General features: G+C 38.1%; 2 protein-coding genes across 3 annotated transcripts in view; one reads left to right on the top strand and one right to left on the bottom strand.

Moving 5' to 3' along the window:
- The window catches only part of PDGFD (platelet derived growth factor D), a 273833-nt gene that overhangs the window by 104048 nt on the left and 145020 nt on the right, over positions 1-24765 (top strand). The window lies entirely within an intron of this gene.
- On the bottom strand, positions 21938-23125 carry DDI1 (DNA damage inducible 1 homolog 1). Its single transcript, XM_066361499.1, has one exon. The coding sequence runs from the start codon at positions 23123-23125 to the stop codon at positions 21938-21940; it is 1188 nt and encodes a 395-aa protein (XP_066217596.1).

The following is a 24765-nucleotide window of genomic DNA, read 5'->3' as shown; positions in this document are numbered from 1 at the left end:
TTTTGATGATGTCCAATTATTTTTATCATTATCATATTTTTTATGGTTTATGCTTTTTAGTGTTATATCTAAAAATCTTTACCTTACCTCTGTGATGAAATTTAATTTTTTTTTTCTGTGAGTTTTATAGGCTTTACATTTAGGTCTGCAATCAATTTTGAGGTTTGTGTTTTGTGTATATATATATATATGTTTGTGTGTTTTGCATGTTGATGCCTTATGGTTCCAGTATTATTTGTTGAATAAACAAGTCTTTTTGCATTGGATTACTATGATATCTTTGTTTAAAATCAACTGACCATATAGGCATTGATTTATTTCTGGATTCTACTGTGTTTCATGGATGAATACTATACTGTTAATACTAAATTATGTTGATAATTGCAGCTTTGTAATAAGTGTTGAAATTAGGTATTGTGAAATTTTCAGCTTTTTTTCTTTTTTCAAATCTTTTAGTTATTTTAAGTTCTTTGTTTTATGTGTAAAGTATAGAATCAGATTTTCATGTTTTAAAAGAAAAATTTCTTGCTGGGTTTTGACTGGAATTGTTTTGATTCTCTATATCAAATTATGAGCGGTTGACACCTTAATAATATTGGATCTTTCAGTCCAGTGTTCCTTAATTTTCTCATTAATGTTGAGTAGTTCTCTGCATACAAATTTTGCACATATTCTGTTAAATTTATCCATGACAACTTTGTGTTTTTTGATAATTGAATATTTTACACTTCAGTTCATGTTCATTGCTAACCCATTAAATATATAGTTGGTTTTTGTATAAAATAATTGTTTTACATTTCTATTAAAATACTGATTTGGAAAAAATAATTGTTTTAAAATGAAATTTTTGATGTTTTCTCAGAAGCAAGTCATGTTGTTGAGGTAGAATATGTTTACTAAAGCATGTAATAGTTATAATACCTCTCAAACATGAATGTTTTTCAATTTAGACCACTGTTACATGCTGAGTGATAATATTAGAAAAAGTTTCTTCTCTGATTCTTAAATCCTTTCTCTATAAAATGAAGCAATTTTTTCCCATGTGGTGTTGTGAGATTAAGTAAGATTAAACGCAAAGCACTTAGCATGGCCTTGATCTATATAGGCAGTGCTCAGCAAGGTCACTCCTCTTCACTTCCCTTTCCCTTGTTGAATGTCATATTAATTCCCCAGGGCTGCTGTAATAAATTACCTCAAACTTGTTGACTTACAACAACAGAAATCTATTTATTCCCTCCAGTTCTGGAGGTGCAAGGTTCAAACTCCGTGTCCAGTGGTTTGTTCCTGTCAGAGGCCCTGAGGCAGAATCCCTTCTCATGTCTATTTCCTGGCTCCTGGTGGCTCCCTGCAATCCTGGGCATTCCTTAGCATGGAGCTACTTTACTCCCAGACCTGCCGTTCTGGGTCTCTGTGTCTTGTGCGGGCACCAATCATGGGATTCAGGGCCCACCCTAAATCCTTATTTGTACCTGAAAAGGCCCTATTTCCAAATAAGGCTACATTTGTAGCCACCTGAGCTACCTGCGGTTAAGACTTGAACATATCTCCTGGGAACAATTCAACCCACTACAAATGTCCAGGCAAAGGTGTGTGCAAATAGGAGCATATCATGTTCAACACAAGTAAAGAATATAAAAAAGACACAACTTGGCGTGTAACGGATTTATATTTGTAGATCATCGTACATGTATGTGGATTACTCTGTCCCTCATTATCTACATTTCTAAAATTTTGTATTTATAAAATATTTTTTGTTTGACTGATTTTTTATAGGTAAAGTGATAAATTTTGGAGTAATATAGGTTTTACCAATTTTATATTCATATTGTATATTATTAATATTTTAACTTTGAGGTGGGGGTGAATATTCTAGCTCTGCTTGTTGATTCTTGATTTTTATTAGGTATATCATTTTAAAAGGGAGAAAAAGAAATATTTAAATGAGAAATAGAAATTAATCTTAGTGCTGTTACTTTTGTATTTGGTGTTTCTTACATATGAAGGAAGCAAATACAAATGAGAAGAGCAAAGTGGAGAAATATAATTTCTATGGCATCAGTTTTTATGCTTGTGCTTCTGCAGTTAATTTCTGTAGCACATTGGATCACTGTAGTGGGCACCAAAGGACTCAAATTAGGTAAATAACACATCAGTCGATACCTATTATATCACTTTGTCTAAAATTCTGGGATGATTTTTCCAAGTAAAAAGTATTTAAAGGCCCTGGCCAGTTGGCTCAGTGGTAAAGCGTCTGCCTGGCATGTGGATGTCCTGGGTTTTATTCCCAGTCAGGTCACACAGGAGAAGCACCCATCTACCTCTCCACCCCTCCCCCTCTCATTTCTGTCTGTCTGTCTGTCTGTCTGTCTGTCTCTCTCTCTCTCTCTCTCTCTTCCTCTCCCATAGCCATGGCTTAATTGGCTTGAACAAGTTGGCCCCAGGCACTGAGGATGGCTCCAAGGCCTTGCCTCAAGCGCTAAAATATCTCTGTTGCAGGGCAACAGAGCAATGGCCCCAGATGAGCAGAGCATCACCCAGTAGGGGCTTGACAGATGGATCCTGGTTGGGGCGCATATAGGAATCTGTCTCTCTGTCTCCTCACCTCTTACTTAATTAAAATAAAATAAAGATTTAAAGCAATCATGTTAATAGTGTATTTCAAGTATGTCAGATTTTAACAATAAAAGTTCCAGTTTATTTAACCTGTCTCTTAATTCTTCAAATAATTACTTTTTTACTATTATTACTAAGAAGTGATATTTACCATATGGCTTCAAGTAATTGCCAGACACTGTATTGCTACTTTAATGTTATTTCTATTTCTCATAATACATTTCAGTTAGATGTATTATTAGTTTCATTTACAGATAAGGAGCTAAAGCTTTATTCATTTATTCCTACCACAAATATTTATTAAACCAGCCACTGTACTGAATGTCAAACCTACAGCAATAAATAAGAATGAGTTAAAAACTGATGAGTAGGACCCTGACTGGTTGGCTCAGCAGTAGAGTGTTGGCCTGGTGTGTGGAAGTACCAGGTTCGATTCCCAGTCAGGGCACACAGAAGAAGTGAACATCTGCTTCTCTACCCCTCCCCTCCACTCTCTCTTCCCCTCCTGCAGCCGTGGCTCAAATGGTTTGGACAAAATTGGCCCCAGACCCTAGGCTGAGCAACAGAGCAACGGCCCAGAAAGGCAGAACATCGCCTGGTAGGGGTTCTTGCCGAGTGGATCCCAATCAGGGTGCATGCAGGAGTCTGTCTCTTTGCTTCTCTACCTCTCACTGAAAAAAACAAAACAAACAAACAAACAAGAACCTGATGAGTGGGATTTAAACCCACATTTGTGTAATTTTAAGATCTACATTCTTTCTGATAAATATTGGCTGCTGCATCTGACTCTGCCTGCCAAATTCTGTGTATGTGTGAGTAGTATATATATGTGATTTATATACTAAATAATATGTTATTTATATGTTATGTTTGTTGATATTGTGTTAATTTTGTATAATGATTGTTTTAAATGAATTGCTATTTTGTGTTAGAGTGTAGTAGTACAGTACTTCTTTTTTCCTGCCATAAAATTTTTCAACATATGATATATGACGTTTACATAAAAGTCACTGGTAGCAACAGGTAGTTCATATTAAAGTTTTTTAATTAAAATAACCTTTGATATGCCAGATGATTTTTGCATAATGTTTTCTAAGTGATAGCTATTACTGTTCTTAGTTTAAAGGTGAGAAATCGGGGCTAGCAATGTTAAGGTACTTGCTGCATCTGAGACCTGGCCCTCCTCTGGCCTAAGACGCACCCCTCCTCCTGTGCCTTCTACATCATCGTCATCTCCGGGATTCTTACCTGGCCCACTTTTTCCTTCCTTCTCTCTAACCTTCACTGGTAGCTTCTTTATTGCATTTCAACTTACTCAAGTATTTCCTTTCTAGTAAGCAATAAACACTCTCCTGTTGTCCTTTTATCCCCTCCAGCTAGCCCTCTGTTTCCCTTGCTCTGAAGTGAAACACTTCAAAAACATTCTCTGCATTTGCTGTTATTACTTTCTTCTCTCCCATTCACTCCTCACCATCTTAGTTCTGTTTCCTCCCTTTATCCTTGAAGTGCCTTGCCCAAAAAGCCTGTGTCCATCTGATGTTATCAATGCTACCTCATTCCCCCTTTGTTCATTTTGTGTCCAATATAATTGAACAGTTGTTCAGGCTTCTTACACAGTTCTCATATGTGTGTTTGTGTTGCCTGCTTAAGACTTTTGCCTATTTTCTTGTTGTGGTTTTCCCATTTCTTTTCAATTATAACATGTCTAACAGAGAAAATAGATTATTTCATCACTCTTTGATCAATGCTGGCTAAAATTAAGAAGTTGAAACACCATCACTGGTAACGATCAACAGTGATGTGTGTGTGGATGAGAACATTGAACAACTAGAGCTTTATTTCCCAGAAGCACAAGGTTTATTTTCCTCCTTTCCAGTAATCATTTCTCAAGAGTCAAAATCCAGTTATGGAAGAAAAGTTGTAGCCGTGGACAGCAGTGTTTGCTGCTGCAGCATTTGGTACAGAGACTACTGTCCGTCTTGTGGTGTAGTGTTGGGATGATGGACACTGCGGGCTTCCAGCTAGATGATCTTGTGAAAAGTCCCCTGCCTTCTTTCTTGCTAGATCTTTTGCTTTGTCTATAATTCACGAATCTTCTACCTTCATAAATGTCTGTTCTGCTTCTTGCTACACTGTAAATCTATTTTATCTCTGTTATGTGGCAAAGTACCGTCATAAGCAAGACTGCCCTGCAGTTTGGAAGCCTTGAGAGATTGGGACACTGTTTCATCTAGTTTTATAGATTCATTGAATTTTACACTGACCATGCGTTGTTTTGTGTCTCGGCATCATATCTGGGTTGATTTCTCTGAATCTGTGAGTGTTTATAAAATCCTTTTCTGTTGAATATATGTGCTTCTTGTTCTGTGACCACTACAGAGCTCTAAATAACTGATTTTGGCCCCAATAGCTTTTTTTTTTATGTGGATACAAATCAGTTTTCATAGATGACTGCAATTACATTAAAGAATATAAATAATTTATTTCCATATATAGCCATTTCAGCTACTTAACACATTTCATAGGGATAGTGTACAGGTCTGGATCATTATTTTGTAATAAGCTAATTATATTCTAGAAGCTCTTTGGGCAACTGTTAATTTCTGCAGGAATGACTTGCACTTTTCACTTAAATTGAGTAAAAAAAATTAAACATAATTTTTAAAATACATTTATATAAAGACAAGCACAAACAAATTTAAATTTCAGTTATTTTGCATAGTGTTTTTGTCCAATTATCTAAAATAGGAGAACAAAATAATGTCTCCTTGGAGAAAAATTTATGCAATATAAATGGTCTCTTGGCTTCTTAGTATTCTTTCTGAAAACTCCTGCAATATAGAAAGGGCTTATTTTTTCCCTCAAAGGTATCATTACAAAATCAAGTTAGACTGCTATCTTACTTTGGTTCAGTGGACTGAGGTTCTTAAAAAGAGTTCACCATTCTAGTTTCCTAATAAAGTATTTGGTCAATTAAATCATAAGAATATAAACCAAATAATAGGAAAAGTATGACTTAAAATTATAACATGGAAAATCACAGTTGAGACTGACATTCTGTCTCATAAAGTATTTCACTGTGTCTCTGAGAGTTAATAAAAACATAGAAATTCTGGCTCCAGCCGGTTGGCTCAGTGGTAGAGCATCGGCCTGGCATGCAGGAGTCCTGGGTTCGATTCCTGGCCAGGGCACACAGAAGAAACGCCCATCTGCTTCTCCACCCCTCCCCCTCTCCTTCCTCTCTGTCTCTCTCTTCCCCTCCCGCAGCCAAGGCTCCATTGGAGCAAAGTTGGCTCAGGCGCTGAGGATGGCTCCATGGCCTCTGCCAACAGAGCAACGCCCCAGATGGGCAGAGCATCGGCCCCTGGTGGGCATGCCGAGTGGATCTCGGTCGGGCGCATGCAGAAATCTGCCTGACTGCCTCCCCGTTTCCAACTTCAGTAAAATACAAAACAAAAAACAAAACAAACAAACAGACAAAAAAAAACATCTGTTCTAGACGTAGTTGGAATGAAGATCCCAGAAGATGGAGGTATAGATTAAAAAACAAAGAAGGAATAACTCCTCTGACAATCTCTACACCAACTCAGGCTGTTTCATACAAAAGCAACCTATTCCACTGGCCCTAGTGTGGGTTTGGCTACCAGTGTAGGAGCAGTTCATCATAAAGTTGAGAATCAATATAATTGACACTGGAAACTGAAACAATTATCTCTGCTCATATCCACATGTTGCATTTAGCCCTAGTTGGACAGAAAAACACAAATAAACAAACACTGAAAAAAACCATATCATGTCTTTGATTCCTACTGCAATTCACTCAAAGACATTTTCTGAGCACCTTCTACATCCTAGCTAGGGAATGCCAAAGCTTCTAGCTCATCAATAACTAATGAGTGATTATTGTATCTCATTAATAAAGATCTAAATGTCACTTAAGAAGTAAAGAAAGGACTTTCTGACAGTAACATTTTCCATTTCATGAATGATTCCTGGCAGTAAAATTAATAAAAGTAGGCTCTTTCTTACTCTTCTTAAGAGTTGTGTTAATCAGAATAGGCTATGTTTAACTGGATTTCTATTGGGTTCTCTTTGCTGTTGTCAATCAGAATGGGGGGTAGGTGCGTGCCAAACTTTCAAATCCACATTGTAATTCAAAAGCAGGTAGGCTTCAGCCTTGAGCTGTGTATTCAGAAATAAAAAGGAAGAGGGAACTGATATGTGCTTCAAGGTGGGTGAGGCTGGGTCTGAGCCTCTAAACCTGATGCTAAGTGTATGAAACCAGACACAAAAGTTCACATATTGTACAAGTCTATTTAAACAAAATGCCCAGAACACAAAAGTCCATGGAGACAAAACACAGGTTTGTGGTTGCCAGAGGCTAGAAGGAGTGGGAAGGTAGCTGCTTAATGTGCACAGGGCTTCCTAATGTGAAAATCATTTGAAACTAGATAGATTTGGAGGTTATAGCACATTGTGACTGTATGAATAACCACTGAATTGTTAAGTTAAAAAATTGTTAGTTTTGTTATGAGTTTTACCTTAAAAAAGTACCACAATGTTTAATTTTTTGAAAACTCAAAGTAAAGCACATTAATTATTTATTTGTATGTTCTTACTATATTTGATTACATTCTAAAGATGAAACAGTAATGCATATAGAGAATTGGGCAGGTACATTTATTTAATAAATGCCCATAGTAAAACTATTTGAGAACTGTATAATCACTGATTTCTTTTTTTTTTAGGAAAAATCAATCTACTATTTAAAATTTTTGCCTAAAATTTTCCCCATCTGTCTGTGTTATCTGATTGTGTAATTGCCTGCCTTACATTTTAAATCTTCCGAGGAAGCTCTATTTTTCTCTCTACTTAAGTTATTACTGTGATGTTGGAAGTTTGCAGTTGGAATAACTACCGCAGTAGAATCATTTTTGAAAATCCATGCACATGCTGGTTTTCCTCTCGCACACCATTAATGAAGGTGTCAACTAGAAAGGTCACTAAGCCATGCCAGGAGCACCCCACTGATTATTCGAGTAGAATTTGATATATTGCCTTTAATAATTGCCCTGTCTTTGTCAACTAATTCTCAGTTCATGTTGGGGGCCTTATGGTCAATACAATTAAAATCAATTTTTGTCATTTTATGGTAGTGAGACATTATCTATAATACTATACTGACAGCACCTGTGTACCAAACTTTCCTTGCTGTTACCAAGCGCTTTTGCTGGCTACACTTCTATTTAATTATTGTGATAGCTAATGACAGCAGTCTCCATAATAATGGAAGGCTGAGTTCTGCTTTCTGGTTCACCCTGTTCTGGCTCTTTCCTTCTCTGGCTGTAATCTGTGGACTGTGTCACTGCTCATTAGTACTTCTAAGGCCTGAAGGAATAACAAGGGCAAACTCAACTTCTGCCCCTTTTGCCTGGCTAAGCTGCTTGTTGTCAGTCCAGGGAAGAGGGTACGGATTGATAGGTGGGAATTAAATGGATGTACAGTTTACCCCTCAGTGTAAATTAGCTTCTCCCACCATCAATACCTAAAGTTAAAATTAGGTATTGACTAATTAGACTCAGGAGGGCACTTGGTGTGATTCTGTGGCCAGTGTTCCTCACCAGAGGTGGACACTGCTAAAGACTAGGAGGGATGGGCACTTGTCTTACAGAGTTATTCTGTACAGTGTAGGACATGGAGCACCCCCATGCCTTTAGCTCTCAATGCCAGGGTCTCCAGGACACCCGAGTACCCCATGCATTTCTGGACACCTCCAAGTACTGCAGATCCACAACCTTCCCACTTTCCTTAAAGGGAAAACTGAGGCCTAGGGAGAGAGGTGTGCCTAAAGGCACCTTTCAGTAAGTGGTAAAATTGGTGCTAGAACCCATGTATCCACTTTCTTTATCTACTTTCTAGCAAAGCTAGTTTCATTTAAAACATTGAAGCTAGCCGGCCCTGGCCGATTGGCTCAGCAGTAAAGCATCAGCCCAGCATGTGGAAATCCCAGGTTCAATTCCCTGTCAGGGCACACTGGAGAAGTCACCATCTGCTTCTCCACACCTCCACTTCCCCTTTCTCTCTCTCCCTCTCCTCCCACAACCATGTCTCATTTGAACAAGTTGGCCCCTGGCACTGAGGATGGCACTATGGCCTCACCTCAGATACTAAAATAGCTCAGTTGCTGAGCAGTGGAGCTATTTCCCAGATGGGTTGAGCATCATCCGCTAGTGGGCTTGCCAGATGGATCCTGGTCAGGGCTACATGCAGGAGTCTGTCTCTTTGCCTCCCTGCCTCTCATTTAATAATAATAAATAAAACAGAGAGAGAAAGAGAAACCATTTAAGCTAGAAGCTTTAGTGGACCCTCAGTACTGGTCTGAAATTCTTCCTTTCCCACTTAAATGACTCTCTTATGCTCTAAAGTGCTTATCCCATACCTTCTCCCTACTCCTTAATCTTTCAGCACTCCCTATCCCCATCTCACTTGAGCTGGTGTTTTTGCATCTTATTTCCCTGTGAAAGTGGAAGACAAAGTAAAACTAGCTCATCATTAATTCACACCATCAGATCTGTCAGCCTGCCTACCTTTGCACCCACCTGTTCTGTCTTACCTTCCTATTACAAGAATGAAGGCTTACTGCTATGAAGGCCCATTGCCTCCCTCATCCGCAAGATAGTGCTTTTTTAGCTCTCCTTGTTCTCTCCTGTTTCTTCACCCCTCCCCCACCCACCAGATCATTCTCATCAACGTGCAAACATGCTGAACTCCTGCCTTGGTAGTAAAAGAAAGGCTTCCGTGGCCCCTTCCTTCACCTCCTTTGGTGCTTCTCTACTTCCCTGAAAGGACTCTTCCTGGAGAGAGATGTTAGTACTTGCTCTCTATACCTCTTTTATTCCACAATCAACCCTTCACCCTCCTCAGAATAAACTCTGTTTATCACCACATGCACAAAGACATTCGTATCAAAGTTGCCAACAATCTCTACGTTGCAAAGCCAGCCATGACTTTGTAAGACCCTTCTCAACCCCTAGTACTGACAGGCTCAGGGAGCACTCTTTTCTTCAGAAAATATTTTTTTGGGGGCTTCTCTGGTATGTTCTTGGTTTTCTTTTTATTTCCCTCCTATCTCATTGGTTACTCTTTCTGACCCTTCTTTGCTGGCTTCTTCTTTGTTTAGCCTATAGATATTGTTTAGCCTATAGCTATTCTTCTTTTTAAAATTTTTATTTATTGATTGATTTTAGAGAAAGAGGAAGGGAGAGAAAGACAGAAACATCAATCTGTTCCTGTATGTGGCCTGACCGGGGATCGAACCAACAATATTTGTGCTGGGGCTAACACTCTATCAACTGAGCTATCCGGCCTGGGCATAGATACTGTACTCTTTAAGGGCCCACTCGTCAGCCTTTCTATTTTGAACAAAGTAACCAGAGAGAACTTGAAAAACATAAATCAAATATCTCTCATTTCCTTAAAACCCTTTAAATGGTTTCTCATAGCTCTTAGAATGAAATCCAAACCCTTTATTTAGAAGGAAAAAGCCTTGCATAATCTAATTCCTCCAGATTACTCCTTCATTTCACCCTAACCGCTGACCTTCTTCCTCTCCCTTGACACTTTAGTTTGTTTCTCCACAAGGTCTTTGCATAGCCTGTTCCTTCTGAAATGTCCTCTGCTCAGATCTTCTCTAGAGTTCTCCTCTCCCCATCCTGGTTTCTCCTCAAATATCATCTCCCTTGAGAGACTTTCCCTGAGGGTTTAAAGTAATCTCCTCTCTTCCTCTTTTTCTATCCTCTTACAGTGCTTCACTCTTATTCATTAGATGGATCTCTACTTGATATTATGTAGGGGTTTATTTGCTGTTATTGAGAGGTAACATAGTAGAGGGATTAAACACATAAACTCTAGATCCCAAATTGCTGGATGCAGCCACTTACTAGCTCCCTGACCTTGGACTACTTATTTAATCAATCTGTTCCTCAGTGTCCTAGCCTTTAAAATGGAGACATTGTTTAATGTTGATTATTACGAAGATAAAATGAGTTAAAATGTATAACATGAATAAATGACTCACCTAGTAAGTGCTATGTAAATAATTATAGTATCATTATTATTTTTTATCATTGTTTGAAACTTCCCCTGGAAAAAAAACTTCAAGAGGGCAACTACTCTGATATTCTTATGTATCATTTTTTTCTAACTCCTAAAGCAGTAACAGTGTCTGGTGCATTATTGGCTCTCAATGTGTAGTTATTGAATGAATTTACTCTCAAATTATATTTGTGTGACTTGGAAATATTACCCTTGAGAATGGTCTTTATCAGTACAAAGATTCAAGTTAGAATATACATAAAATACAACACTCATCTGCGTACCTATTAGTAAGACTTTGGCAGCCTTCAAAATAAGTTGATGTGTGATAAGACCCTTCCACTTACATGGCTACCATGGAGAGAACCAGAGATATAAAATATTTGGGGTGAGCTCAGAGACAGACTAGTGGTGAGTTAAAAGATTTAGCTTTGTTCATTCAAGGAAAATTATAGCAGAAAAATAAAACAATGGCCATTAGAATTAGGGTTCTAATGTGGAGCTTCACCTATTTGCTCGTATAATGCTTAAATAGTCTTGAAAAATGTGTCCCTTAACGTTTTCTATTTAGAGTTGTACATTTATCTCTAACTACTTATCCAGGTTCCCCAGGGCCAATATGTTACCTCAAGATGAAGATAAGCTCTCCTAGGAAAAGAACTTCTGAGAGCCTGTGTTTTTTAGAGTATCAAGTTATTAGAATATCACCGAATAGAACATAGAAAACGTTCCTATAAAAATATAGGCTTTTATTTATAAGATATTACATATGTATCTTGAAATCTTTATAGTTTTATAAAAAATATTTAGATTATGTATGTCTGGGTAGACTGAAATAAATCAGCTTCTTATTTAGTCAAAAAGATGGCAGATTTATTTTAGCAATATGCTAGAATCCTTTTGGCCCACTATAAATGAACACCGTGCAATTAATCTGGCCAATCAGTTTTGCCAATTCTTCATAACTTCCCAAGTAAAGAATTCTGAATCACTAACCCACTCTCTGAACTTTACATAGAACTTAAACTTACTTATTTAGTTGGCTGCCAAGTTTTTAAGACCTTTGTAAAACTATGAAAAGTTAGTGTGCCAATGAAAATTTGAAACTTCCACATGTGCCTTTGAGCAATTAGTTCCAATATGTTTGGAATATTTTTTAAGGGAGAAAATATGTAAAATATATTCTCATTACTCTTCAAATTTTACCAAATTAGTTAAAATAAATAATACAAACAAATAAAAACAATTTAACCCGAATCACTGAGAACAGTTCCATGAGGACAGCATGGAAAGGTTTTTAATTTTTCATAAAACTTAAACCAATTTCTTAATTATTGAACACTTGAATAAAAAGAGCAAGCACAACTTTAGTTTCTTGTTTTAATGAAGACACTTTCAGACCAGACTTGAGAGTCATTATATAATGAGACTTTGACAGTGGAGAACTTGCCATATGGGGACATAAACTCCTACAGCTTATGGCATATCAGTGAGATTGTTTTCTGTCAATTCCTGCTTTGGAGACCAAGTAATGACAGTTGGCAGTGTTTGAACAGAGAATATCTTTGTTTCTGTCGTACTCTAACTGCCCATCTGTTGCTTTAACTCTATGCAATTATTTCTGATAGAATGAAGCTTAGAATACTTCCTGGAGTATAGTTATGTAAAAGTTTGCTTAATATCATTTAATTATAAATTCTTAATGATATAAGCTATAAGTAAAGTTATTAAACTGTAAATTGACAAACTGGCCCAACTGGTAACCAAAGTTGCCTTGAGTGTGTCTCTGATATCCCACTGAGGTCATCAGCTTCTCTGTGTTACTCTCCATTGATCCTATGAAAGCAAACTACTTGTCACAGGTTTAACTGTCTTTCCAGTGGCAACAGTAAGGGTTATCACTCTGCCATTTTGCTTTTGGTTAAAATATTTGGCTCACTGGACAATAGTGGCTGGCTATATTTTCTTAGAACCTTCTCAGGCAGCTTCATCTGTCATAATCTGGTTTTATACTCCTCTCCTTACCTCCTAGCCCCTGACTCTGTACAATTTTCTACTGAGGAATCATGGGCCTTCCATGTTTCTTCCACTCCTCAATCGTCTACTCAGCAAAGCAGCTGTTTCCAGGCATCATCTGCAGTCTCCAAGCACAACTATCAAAACCCAGTCCACATTGTACCATCCTACCTTACATCCTTTTCATTGTATCTTGACCTTCTGATAGCTCCATGACAACATAAAGTAAACGTGAAGGTAACATCTTAGTTACTTGTGCTTCTTTCTGAAGTTTTTGATCCTTTCTTCAAATATGCTCTTAAAAACTTAAAACCAGGGATTTACTTTGAAAAGTAAATTCAGTCTACCACTATGCTTACAGTAAGTGTAAAAAATTATATAATTTTACTTTAGCAGTGCTTTTATAAGGATAATCCAAGTTCATAGATAATTACAATATTTATTTTTTGTACCCTCTGACTCTATTTTCTAATATCAATTTTTACTCCATTTTTTAATTGCATGCATATATATATATACACATATATATGTGTGTGTGTATATATATATAAAACAATTCCAAGGCGTCTTGAAAATTAAAGCAATTTCATCAAATTCAGTTTTACCATGGATTTTCTTGGAAAAAAAGTACAGTGTTCTTTCATTAAATTATTTTGACATTTCTTTTATAGGGATGCCCACAACATACTCACATGCTTTGAATTAAAAATCCACTTCTAATATTTATAGGGTGGTTTTCTTATAATTTTTTTATTAATTTTAATTTATTGTGTTAACATGGACTCAAGCATCCCACTGAATACAGCACCCTCTCCCCCTTCCCCATATCCCTATCTAAACCCCGTTTTCCCCCTCCCTCAAACTCCCGCCTCCTTCCCTCTGGGACCTGCTTTCCTGCTATCTGTATTTCTGTGTTTTATATATATATATATATATATAATTTCACTAATCCCTTCACCTTCTCTGATCCTATCCTCTAATCCTCCTTCCCTATGACAGCAATCTCTCTAGTCCCTATGACCCCACCTCTGCCTCTATTTCATTCCTCAGTTCATTTTGTTCCATTGATTCTACATATAAGTGAGATCATATCATTTGTCTTTCTCTGCCTGGCTTATTTCACTTAGCATAATAGTCTCCAGGTCCATCCATGCCATGGCAAAAGGTAAAATTTCCTTCTTTTTCACAGCTGCATAGTATTTTGTCGTGTATATGTACCACAGCAATTTCATCCACTCGTCCACTGACTGACACCTGGGCTGTTTCCAGATCTTGGCCACTGTAAACAATGCTGCAATAAACATGGGGGTGCATATCTTCTTTTGCATCAGTGATTTTGTATTCTTAGGATATATTCCTAATAGTGAGATAGGTTTCACAAAAATAAGCTCAAAATGGATAGAAGACTTAAATGTAAATCATAAAACCATAAACATCTTAGAAGAAAACATAGGCAGTATACTCTCCTATATCTTGTAGCAATATTTTTGCTGATTTGTCTCCATGGGCAAGTGCAATAAAGAACAGGATGAACAAATGGGACTATATAAAACTAAAATGCTTTTGCACAGCTAAAGACACCATTAACAAAATAAAAAGACAACCCACACAATGGGAGAACATATTCGCCAATATGTCTGATAAGGGGTTAATAACCAAAATTTATAAAGAACTTGTAAAACTCAACACCAGGGAGACAAACAATCCAATAAAAAAATGGGCAAAGAAATGAATACACACTTCTCCGAAGAGGACATACAGATAGCCAATAGGCATATGAAAAGATACTCAACATCACTAATCATCAGAGAAATTCAAATTAAAACCACAATGAGATACCACCTCACAGCAATGGCGCTCATTAACAAAACAACACAGAATAAGTGCTGGAGAGGATGTGGAGAAAAGGGAACCCTTCTGCACTGCTGTTGGGAATGCAGACTGGTGCAGCCACTGTGGAAAACTGTATGGGTTTTCTTATAATTTTTTAAGTGGTTAACTTTCCAACCCTTACATATTTGGTGTTTAAATGAGGCTTTTTCTTCTATATGAAGTAGATTAGGACGTTCTACTCTCCATATTTGGACATATACTGATAACATTGATCATTCAGGCCTATTCACAGATTGTTTGGAGGTGCCTACAACATATCTAAATGCTTTAAATTGAAATTTCACTTCTCTCTCTGTCTTTTTTTAAGTGAGAGGAAGAGAGATAGAGACAGATCTCAGGGCCAATGTGCTTGAATCAGTCGAGCCATGGCTGCAGAAGGAAAGAGAAAGAGGAGGAGGGGAAGAAAAGCAGATGGTCACCTCTCCTGTGTGCCTTGACTAGGAATTGAACCCAGAACTTCCATACTCCAGGTTGACACTCTACCACTAAGCCAGCTGGCTAGGGCTTCACCTCTAACACTTATAGGGTGACCAAATATTCTGGTTTGCCTGGAACAGTTGGAGTTGCCAAGACACTGGGCTATCAGTTCTAAAACCAGGACAGTCCCAGGCAACCTAGGATGATTTGGCCCCTGAAAATGCTATTTAAATTGTATGGAACAGTTGACAACTTTATGAGATTAAAACTATGTTAAGAATTTATTTCTTGGATTAGTTATATTTAAATCTATACATGTAAACATCATCATATAGTTACCCAGAACATATTTATTCTAGTTATACAAAGATAATCTTACCATCTAGATATGATTTATTTTTACCTCACATATTTTCATGTAAAAACTAAGTTAAATAAAAAGCCACATTTTCACTATGTCAGCTTATTAATGTGGAGCTTTGCCCACTTATTCATTTACATAATCTTACTTATTAAGCAAGTACTTTTGGCCTCAAATAAAATAGTAAAGACTAATGATATTATGAACAAGGTTATGATCCCTCTAAAAAATCACAGCCCTTACTAAATTTTTGTTAGTAACTTTGGACCCCATACTAGGGTTTCCAAATGCCCAAACATTTATATAATTCCCATTTGGTTGATATTTTATTGTTCATGAGAACTTCTATTCTTTTATTCCCTGGAATTTAAGTATAATGACAACTATTCCATCAAATTGAATCATCTCCAGCAATTAATTTTTTCAGCCTGTATTGCTGGTTGTTCATCTATAGCAGGGGTCTCAAACTCGCGGCCCGCGGGCCGCATGCGGTCCGACGAACAATTTTGTGCGGCCCGCAGACTAATCCACGAAGTTCAAAATGTTTTGGATAAAATTAAGTAAGCCTAGGGGCCTACTTGTATTTTTCATTTCTCTAGCATCCTAGCTAGATATTAGCTTAGTTAACAGCAGTTGTGATGCGAACTACAGTTTCTGGTCGTTTTGTGACACTGAGTAAACTGCATGTATGATTGTGCTTGTTGTACTGATTTTTTTTTGTTTTCAACTGCAGTGAGAAAAGTGTTGCGTAACAGTTGCCTTTTGTAGATCTAGTGCAGCCCGCCGAATGGCTGTGATCTTGCTCTGTGGCCCACATGCTGAGTTGAGTTTGAGACCCCTGATAATAGTGTAGGCCCAAACCCCTTTGCTTTAACTCTGTGAAGAAGGTATTTGTTTACAACTTCAGAATCCTGCTCCAAAACTAAACCCATAAAAGGAAACAACCTCGAGCACAGCACAATGCCACTGTGGGTCAAGGCAGAAACAGACTGCAAACTTTGCCTTGAAGTTTAACTTGAGAATATGCCACATGTTAACTCTGATTTTGTTAGCTGAGTCTCAAAGTGACCTTGAGTGACTCATATTTCAGAAGGTGACAGATTGTCCTCTATGCTTGGTACAGCTCAAAGTACCAGTTGAGCACCAGAAAATTGTTGCTCTATTGAGGAAATCCAGCACCTAAAATTGTGCCTGATGCCCTGCAGGTGCTGAATGAACTTTGCTGCAATAGACCCTGCAGTCCAGTCTGGTAGTTAGCATCTTAAATGGGAAGCTGGAGTTCATTCAAATCTGAACTCAAATTCTAAACTATTTCATGAATTTGCAATGAAGTAATTATTTCCAAATTGTTTCTTTTGCATTTTTTTCTAGTTCCTTTAACTTGACTTTAAATTTTTTTTAAAGGCAAAGACTATAACTTATATTTCCTTGTCCCTTTGAATGATATAGGGCAAATTACAAGACTCTTAATAAAGTATATTGAATTTTTATAGACATGGATGAGTGCAAAACATTGATACTTTACTTTTAGATTAATTGAATCCCTACACATGACATGAGTTTAGAAGGGAGAATATGTGAATTAATGTAATTTGAAATTAATTTTCTTCTTTATCTCAAGGGCTTTTTGTAGTAAGTGCTAGTAGAGTCAGATTTTCAAAACGTGATTGATGTTGTAGGGTAAAATTTGAGAAATGTAAGTGATTATTTTATCTGAAATCTGCTTATGTTGTTAATCATCTATTTTATTTGGAAACAATACCGATATATCAATTAACAGAAGGAATACACTTATCCATCATCTGGAGCTGGCCCATGTTGCCTTCTATGAACTTCAACATAGGAGGAAATTATTTTGTGATCATTCAAATATAAAGAGAACAATCATCAAAACACATATACTGTAGTAAAAAGAAACAAACCCACCTCATCAGCTGGTTAAATGGATCTTGTGTGAAAGACACAGAAGAGGCACAGCAGGACTGCCAGCCCCTATTTCCTGATAAGGGATTCTGACAGGTGGACCCAGACATGCAAACAAATTGGGGGTTTGAAAGCAAATTTGACTCAAGCTCTAATGTGAAAGAATTTTTATTTATTTATTTATTTTTAAAGAGAAGAGGGAGACAGAGAGAGAGAGAGGAGAGAATGGGGGGAAGAAGTGGGAAGCAGTAGTAGTTTCTTTCCGCATGTGCCTTGACGGGCAAGCCCAGGTTTTGAACCAGCGACTTCAGTGTTCCAAGGTTGCTACTTTATCCACTGCACCACCATAGTTCAGGCTGTGAAAGTACTTTTGTTTTTAGGTACCTTGCCAATGATGAATAAAGTATTGTGGAATGGTAGCTATCCTTAATCTCCACACAGTCCACACCCATTTTATAAAACGGCACTTCAACCAAGGAATTAGTTAAAGGCAAACCAGATTTCTAGATTTTTTTTTCTTTTTTTGCCCCCTTCTCCCTCTCCTTCTCTTCACCATTGTTCCTCTTCTTTGGTTTTCTAGGTTGTGTTAACTCCAAAGAATGTTACCATTCATTAATATCTTCACCAACAGTTTTCTGCTGTGAATTCCAGATTACTCCCCAATAATTTACTCAAGTGTGTCTCTGTGGAATATTAAATGTCAGCAAATGCCTCTCTGAAAGAAATGCAGTGGTTTCTTTAAAAGTCAACATTTTGTACCTGCAGTGAAGATGGATTTATATGTGCAAACCCTCATTTGTCTTTTCTTTTGGGGGGAGTTGATTATCCCCTAGAAACAAGATGCATTTTATAACCTCATATTTTAAAAAAGAAGTTAAGATTAGATGCTCTACTAATGTCCAACAATATTAGTCTTCTTGTTTAACTGCAGCAGAATGAATTACTGCAGTTTTGAAATACATGCTTCTCAATAACAGTGACTTTCTTTTAGGTAAGGTGTAGAGTTAAATAGGTATTAGGTGAAACCAAGGGTTTAATGGATTTTTTTAAATGGCTATTTTAAACAGGTTAGGTTTATTTCATTATGTGGATTACTTTATCATCACTTCTAATGGAAAGAAAAGAAATAAAGATTTGTTTATCATTTTCAGAGTCAGAGAGAGGGATAGATAGGGACAGACAGGAATGGAGAGAGATGAGAAGCATCAATCATCAGTTTTTTGTTGTGACACCTTAGTTGTTTATTGATTGCTTTCTCATATGTGCCTTGACCATGGGTCTTCAGCAGACTGAGTAACCCCTTGCTCAAGCCAGCGACCCTGGGTCCAAGCTGGTGAGTTCTTTGCTCAAGCCAGATAAGCCCGCGCTCAAGCTGGCAACCTCGGGGTCTTGAACCTGGGTCCTCGGCATCCTCGTCCGACGCTCTATTCACTGCGCCACCACCTGGTCAAGCAATAGTGAATTCTTATAAATTGTATATTAGGTACCTGATCTTTAGGAAGAGAGTATGTTTGTTTGTTTTTTTCGGCATCAGTAATGGACATATTAGATATATTAAAAGTGCATTTTACTGGCTTATTTATTTTTAAATAGCCTCCAAGTTAAAATTCACTTCTTCATTTTACACATATTACTGATTTTATGTCTACTCTTTTTGTTCTTGATTACAAGATTTTCTCCTTCCCCCCACCACTCCATCAGGTCATAATCACCTTGAGGTCAAAAACTAGAGCTTGCTCATTCTTATGTTTATAAAAACCTGGTTCAGTCCTTATTTCATGGTGTTCAATAAGTAGTTATTGCGTGTATTCTGATTACTGCTACTCGTCATTTTTACCAGGACTGTAGTGTCTTAGTAGCTTTCATAAAATAAAATTCTGCAATAATTTTGCACCAGTTTCTAATTCAAAATGAGTCTGGTAAAGAAGGTTATAAAATGAAAAGAAATTAGCATTTCAAATCAGAAAGACTTGAATTGAGCAACTTGGTAGGTCCGTCAATGTTTTCAAATTGTGGATCAGGATACCTTGGTGGCATACAATTAGTGAGACATTTCTAGCATTTATAAATAATAAAGTATAATTTTTATTTATTTATTTTTTATTTTATTTTTTTTACAGAGACAGAGAGAGAGTCAGAGAGAGGGATAGACAGGGACAGACAGAGAGGAACAGAGAGATATTGAGAAGCATCGATCATCAGTTTTTCATTATGACACCTTAGTTGTTCATTGATTGCTTTATCATATGTGCCTTGACTGTGGGCCTTCAGCAGACCGATTAACCCCTTGCCTCAAGCCAGTGACCTTGGGTCCAAGCTGGTGAGCTTTGCTCAAACCAGGTGAGCCTGTGCTCAAGCTGGCAACCTTGGGGTCTCGAACCTGGGTCCTCCGCATCCCAGTTTGACGCTCTATCCACTGCGCCACCTCCTGGTCAGGCATAAAGTATAATTTTTAAAGAAATGTACTAGGAAAGGATAAAACATTTCATATTATTTTATTTCTTTTTTTTTTGTCTAGACCAATGTGTGTGTGCATTTGTGTGTATGTGTGTGTATGATGTGAAACTGGGTAACAATCTAAAATGTGGATAGTTGTCAAAAAAAGTTACAAAAATATTAAACTAATAAATATTTTAGTGCTTCATAATAATTCTGAGCCTTGAATATCCCATCTGTAAAATGTGGCTAATCATAACTATTTTGAAGGTGTATTCTGATTAATGGTACTAATATATGTGAAATACATTACAGCATACTGACTCCAGTCCAAGATTCTAAGGAGTTTGCATATTTTTTTTGACCCATGAATTTATCACCTCAGTTCCCATTAATTCATAAGAATTTAATTGTTTATTCCTGACTTTACTCTGAATTTTTTCCTTCATTTTGTGAGTCACATGTGTCCTGAGTACTTAGGAACAAAAGTAGAAAAGAAGTCTCCATTGGTAATCTTTAGCAGTTCTTCTAGGTGCAAGCGTTGATGCAAATGTAGACAATATTGGGAAATATGAGCAGAGGAAACCCTATAAGGAAGAAAAAACCTGGGAGGGGAACCAGCAGCTGCACCAGAAAGAGTGACTCTTGAGGAAGGTGATTATTCTCACTGAGAAGCAGATCAAGAAAGGGATATGGTGATTATAGGGGAAGTTTGTTTTGTTTTCTGTAGCCTTTGAGAATGTTTCCAGTAGCTTTAGATCTTTTTGAGAAAATCAAAAACTTAAAAGATGCTATAGATCATAATACAGGGTGGAGCCAAAGTAGGTTTACAGGTGTTTGTATGGAAAATAATACAATAATTAACAAATGCTAATACAAAAATATGCTCTGTGTCTTGTGTACTCACAAAGTAAACCTACTTTGGCCCCACCCTTATAATGGACAAAATTTGCAAATAAGAAACCTAAGTTATACAATATGTGACCTGATTTGCCTGAATAATAGAGAACTGGGATCAGAACATATATTTCTTGACTTTGAATCCACTACTCTTTCTAATACCAGTCTTGATGGATTATTGCTCTGAAACATTGTCCCTGAGTCTTATGGCCTCGGGCAGCTGGACCTTTCCTCCTATGTGTTTTAGCCATGGGTTGTAGTTAGTCTAGGATCTTCCCCTTCCCAGTGTCGTTGGAGGGTAGTTCTGTCAGATGGATCACAGAACTGAATGAAGCTTTAGAGCACTTCTCATTCAGAAGTTTTCAGAGGTTATTTTAACAATGAAAACATTTTTTTCAAACAAGATTTATGTGGCAGGTTAATATATAAAGCAGATTAAAAAAAATAATAAAAGATCTAGTTGAAATTAGCATTAAGGGACTTGGAGCATTGCCTGCCCCTACCTCCCACTCCACCACAATGAAACCAATAGACTCCCAAGAAAAACTGACTTGATCCCTTTTGTTTTATAACCAGAGTTTCCTTGAATTCAGGGGAAAGAGAAAATTATATTAGGCTATCTCGGGGGAAAAAAAATCTACTCACTCATTTATGGATAAATAGCTTCGAGGAGTGGATTGTGATGAATATGACTCCAGAGGAGTCCAGAGAAAGATATAAAATATAAGGAAATAGGCCTTTCTGCTATTCAAAACAAATATTTATAAGTCTTAATAAACTTGAGAGAATAATTGACCCACTAATTCTAATAACTTTCTCAAAGAAAACAAAATTTTTAAAAATAGACATATTTCTCTGAATATAAGTAATCATTAGTACCAATTTGAAATACTTTTGTGTAGATGCATTGTGGGGCCTGTGATAATGGCTTCTTTCAGCCAGTTCTGCAGAATAGCAACAGGTTTGGACAAGCTGCCCTGTAATCTGATAGGATAGTGTCTCTAAAGGAAGAAGCTGCTTTTCTTTTCATTGGTTACTTGCACATCAGTTGGAGCCTCCAGAGACCCCCCAGGATGAGGTTCAGTGATCTACTCTAAGGGAAATGGAAGTGTGACCAAGATCAGACAATCACAATTTACAGGTATACAGGCCTGAGGACTTGATCCCAACGCCAGGTTTAGTTGTTACTGATGTTTTTAATGATCGTATTGCCAGTAAGCTCACATCCTATACTTTCCTGGAACCTGCGAGTCTCTCAAGTTGGTGGCTTATTAAGGACGTGTTTTAATGCTTTTTTCGTCCTGGACCTTTGACCGAATGTTGAATAGTATCTGCTACATCCTTGTCTGAAGAGTCTTCTTGCTCAGTGCTACTTACCAGCTTGGCACACGGGGGTAACTCTCCCTCAGGAAGAAAGTGAGTCTGAGAGCCAGTGGTGCCAATCACCAGCACGTTTTTCTTCAAGTCAATGGAACATTGATGTCTCCTGAGCATATCTAGCCCCAGAAGTATGTCCATGGGCTGCTCCTCAAGGATAGAGAAAGAGCATTGCAAGAAATCGCCTTCGATTTGGATCTGAGCTAGATGAACTCGGCCCATAATTCTCTGTGTGCCCACTCCTTTAGCAATCCCACCCCATCTTCGGTCCACCAGCCGTATTATGTTACATCTCTCAGCACAGGCTTGGCTCATAATAGTCATCTGTGCCCCTGAGTCAACAAAAGCCTTCAAAGGATGTCCATTCACTTTGCAGTTGATATAGAGCATGGTCACTTGTCCAAAACTCTCTGGAGCCTCTTCCATTGCTATGTTCATGTTCTCCTCGATGTTTTGCTGCCGGATTTCTTCTTCTATTTTGGCCTGAACTTCCGAATCAAATGGGTCAGCAGAGTAGAGGCGAAGCCTCTCTTGATCTCTCAGGGCCAATTCCATGTGCTGATCCATCAGGACCTGAGAAAATGTCTCAAGGTTTCCGCTGAGCAGGGCGTCTGCCAAGCGGGGATTGCGTTCCTTCAGCAGGGACAGATCATGGGGATTGGAAAGCAGCATGCTTCGAATCAAGGCTGGGTTGTCTAGACCTTGAGCAGATGTCATCTTCTCTCCAGAGCCTAAGCCATGGGCCTGCTGGGCCGGTGGTTCGCGGCGCTGCCGGGAGCCGGAAGTCCCGGGCATGGCTACCCCCATGGAATCGACCCGAGGCAGGCTTGACATCCGCCCCGAAGGCCGACGGCTCATATTCTCCTTCTGAAGTAGAATAACCACATCGCCATCCTTGAGGCCATAGGAGCCCAGGGAAGAGTGGTCGTCGGTGAGGAGCCGCTCCATGTAGGTGATCTGAATCTCCTCGGCGGGGATGCCAGATTCGAGCTCACAGAGCATGCGGAAATTGCGGAGCTCAAAGTCCGGGCTGAGCTGGAGAGAGAAGGTGACCTCAGAGAGGTCCTTTCGCACACAGTACACAGTGACCAGCATGGCCTGGACCCAGGAGGGCCATGTAGGCAAAGGGCATCGGTTGTTCACTGGCTGACTGGAGCTGGTCTCTGCTGCCAGCTCAGAGGCTCCTCAGACTGTGTGCCTTCGGTTAGTTCATGCACTTGTCAGAGTCTCATCCATGAGCCAGTCTAGGGACTGCCTGCCAACCTCAGAGCCTGTTGCCGGGCCCCATGGAACCCTGAGGTAGCATGTTGTGTTCCAAAGTTCATTTGTATGTGTGCTATTTGGAACTAAGAATGTCCATTTCCATAGAAACAAACATACCTAAGTCCATTGGGTTACAAGGCTAGCCCTTTAAAGCCTTTTTAACGCAGGATCTGAAAAAGACTTCAAACCCTGGCTGGATAGCTCAGTTGGTTAGAGCAGTGTCTGGAACTACAGAGGTTGTGGGTTTGATCCCAGGTCAGGGCGCATACAGATCCATGTTCCTGTCTCTCTCTCTTTCCTTTCCTTGCTGTCTAAAATAAATAAAATTTAAAAAAAAAAATTTCAACTCTTTCATAACATGTTAGCATTCATTTTATTTATTTGAGAACTATATTCATTCTACTTTTACTTATCCCCCAAATGTGCTTGTTTCCTACATGGCAAGAATCATGCTATGTGCTTGGTATGAGAAATAGGTCAGATTTGGTGTGCGCCCTTTGGGATCTCACATTATATGGAGGGATTGATGGTAAATGGGTAAGTCATGATACTGGAGGTAAGTGCTTTTACAAAGACACAGTCAGCATGCTAAGGGAATCAACAGAGCAGAGGATGTTTCTCTAAAGCGGAGACAGGATGTTGAAGGACATTGAAAGATGAACATTTTCTATGTGAGAAATGGTGAGAAACACTGCAGACAAAAAGAATTGCCTGTACAAAAGTAAAAATTCCTGACAGGGCCTATCATTTCCTGTGAAAAGTAACATATCCAATTAAGAAGAGAAATATGAATATGATTTTGAATGACAAAATATATGGAGCTGGAAAAATTTTATTTAAACCAATTCAGAGAGTCACAAATGAATCCTAGGAATTTAAATATTATCAATAAGCAAAATTCTCCCTCCCTCAAAAAATGTAAAAAGGAGGAAATAAAAAGAGAAAGAAAAGGAAATGAAAAAGACTTAAAGCAGGGTATTTGTGATTATGTTTTATTTCATTGAATTAAGGACAGGGTTTTGCAACATATGGAGGACACAGCGGCAGGAGGGATAATAGAGGCTTTCTCAGAGGCTCAAAGAGGGCGCTGTTACCAGAATATGAAAATATAAGGAAGCTAAAGCCAGCGCTGTGAAAAGTAAGTGTGGTTCTTAAGTAGAACAGACAGGATGAGCTCACCCACTGGGTGTGGGGAGTGTGAAAGAAGGAGTATGTGCAGATAACAGAGAAGGTCTCCGAAATGGGACACTGGTTAGAAATAGGTCATTACCTAGGATGGATGACAGAGATGAACCTTTGAAGAGACCAATTTGACATCAGTTTTATGTAAACGAGATGGGAATGACACATTGGATGCCAGGTATGCTTAGCTCCAGTGGTGGGATTTAAATAATTTAACAACCAGTTCTCTGCCCTAATGACTCTTTTAAGTATTAAAAAAAATGATATACTGAAAAGTAGTTTATTATTTC

The sequence above is a fragment of the Saccopteryx leptura genome, chromosome 1 (genome assembly GCF_036850995.1).
Source record: "Saccopteryx leptura isolate mSacLep1 chromosome 1, mSacLep1_pri_phased_curated, whole genome shotgun sequence".
Taxonomy (NCBI): Eukaryota; Metazoa; Chordata; class Mammalia; order Chiroptera; family Emballonuridae; genus Saccopteryx; species Saccopteryx leptura.
This window is presented reverse-complemented; position numbering and strand designations above follow the sequence as displayed.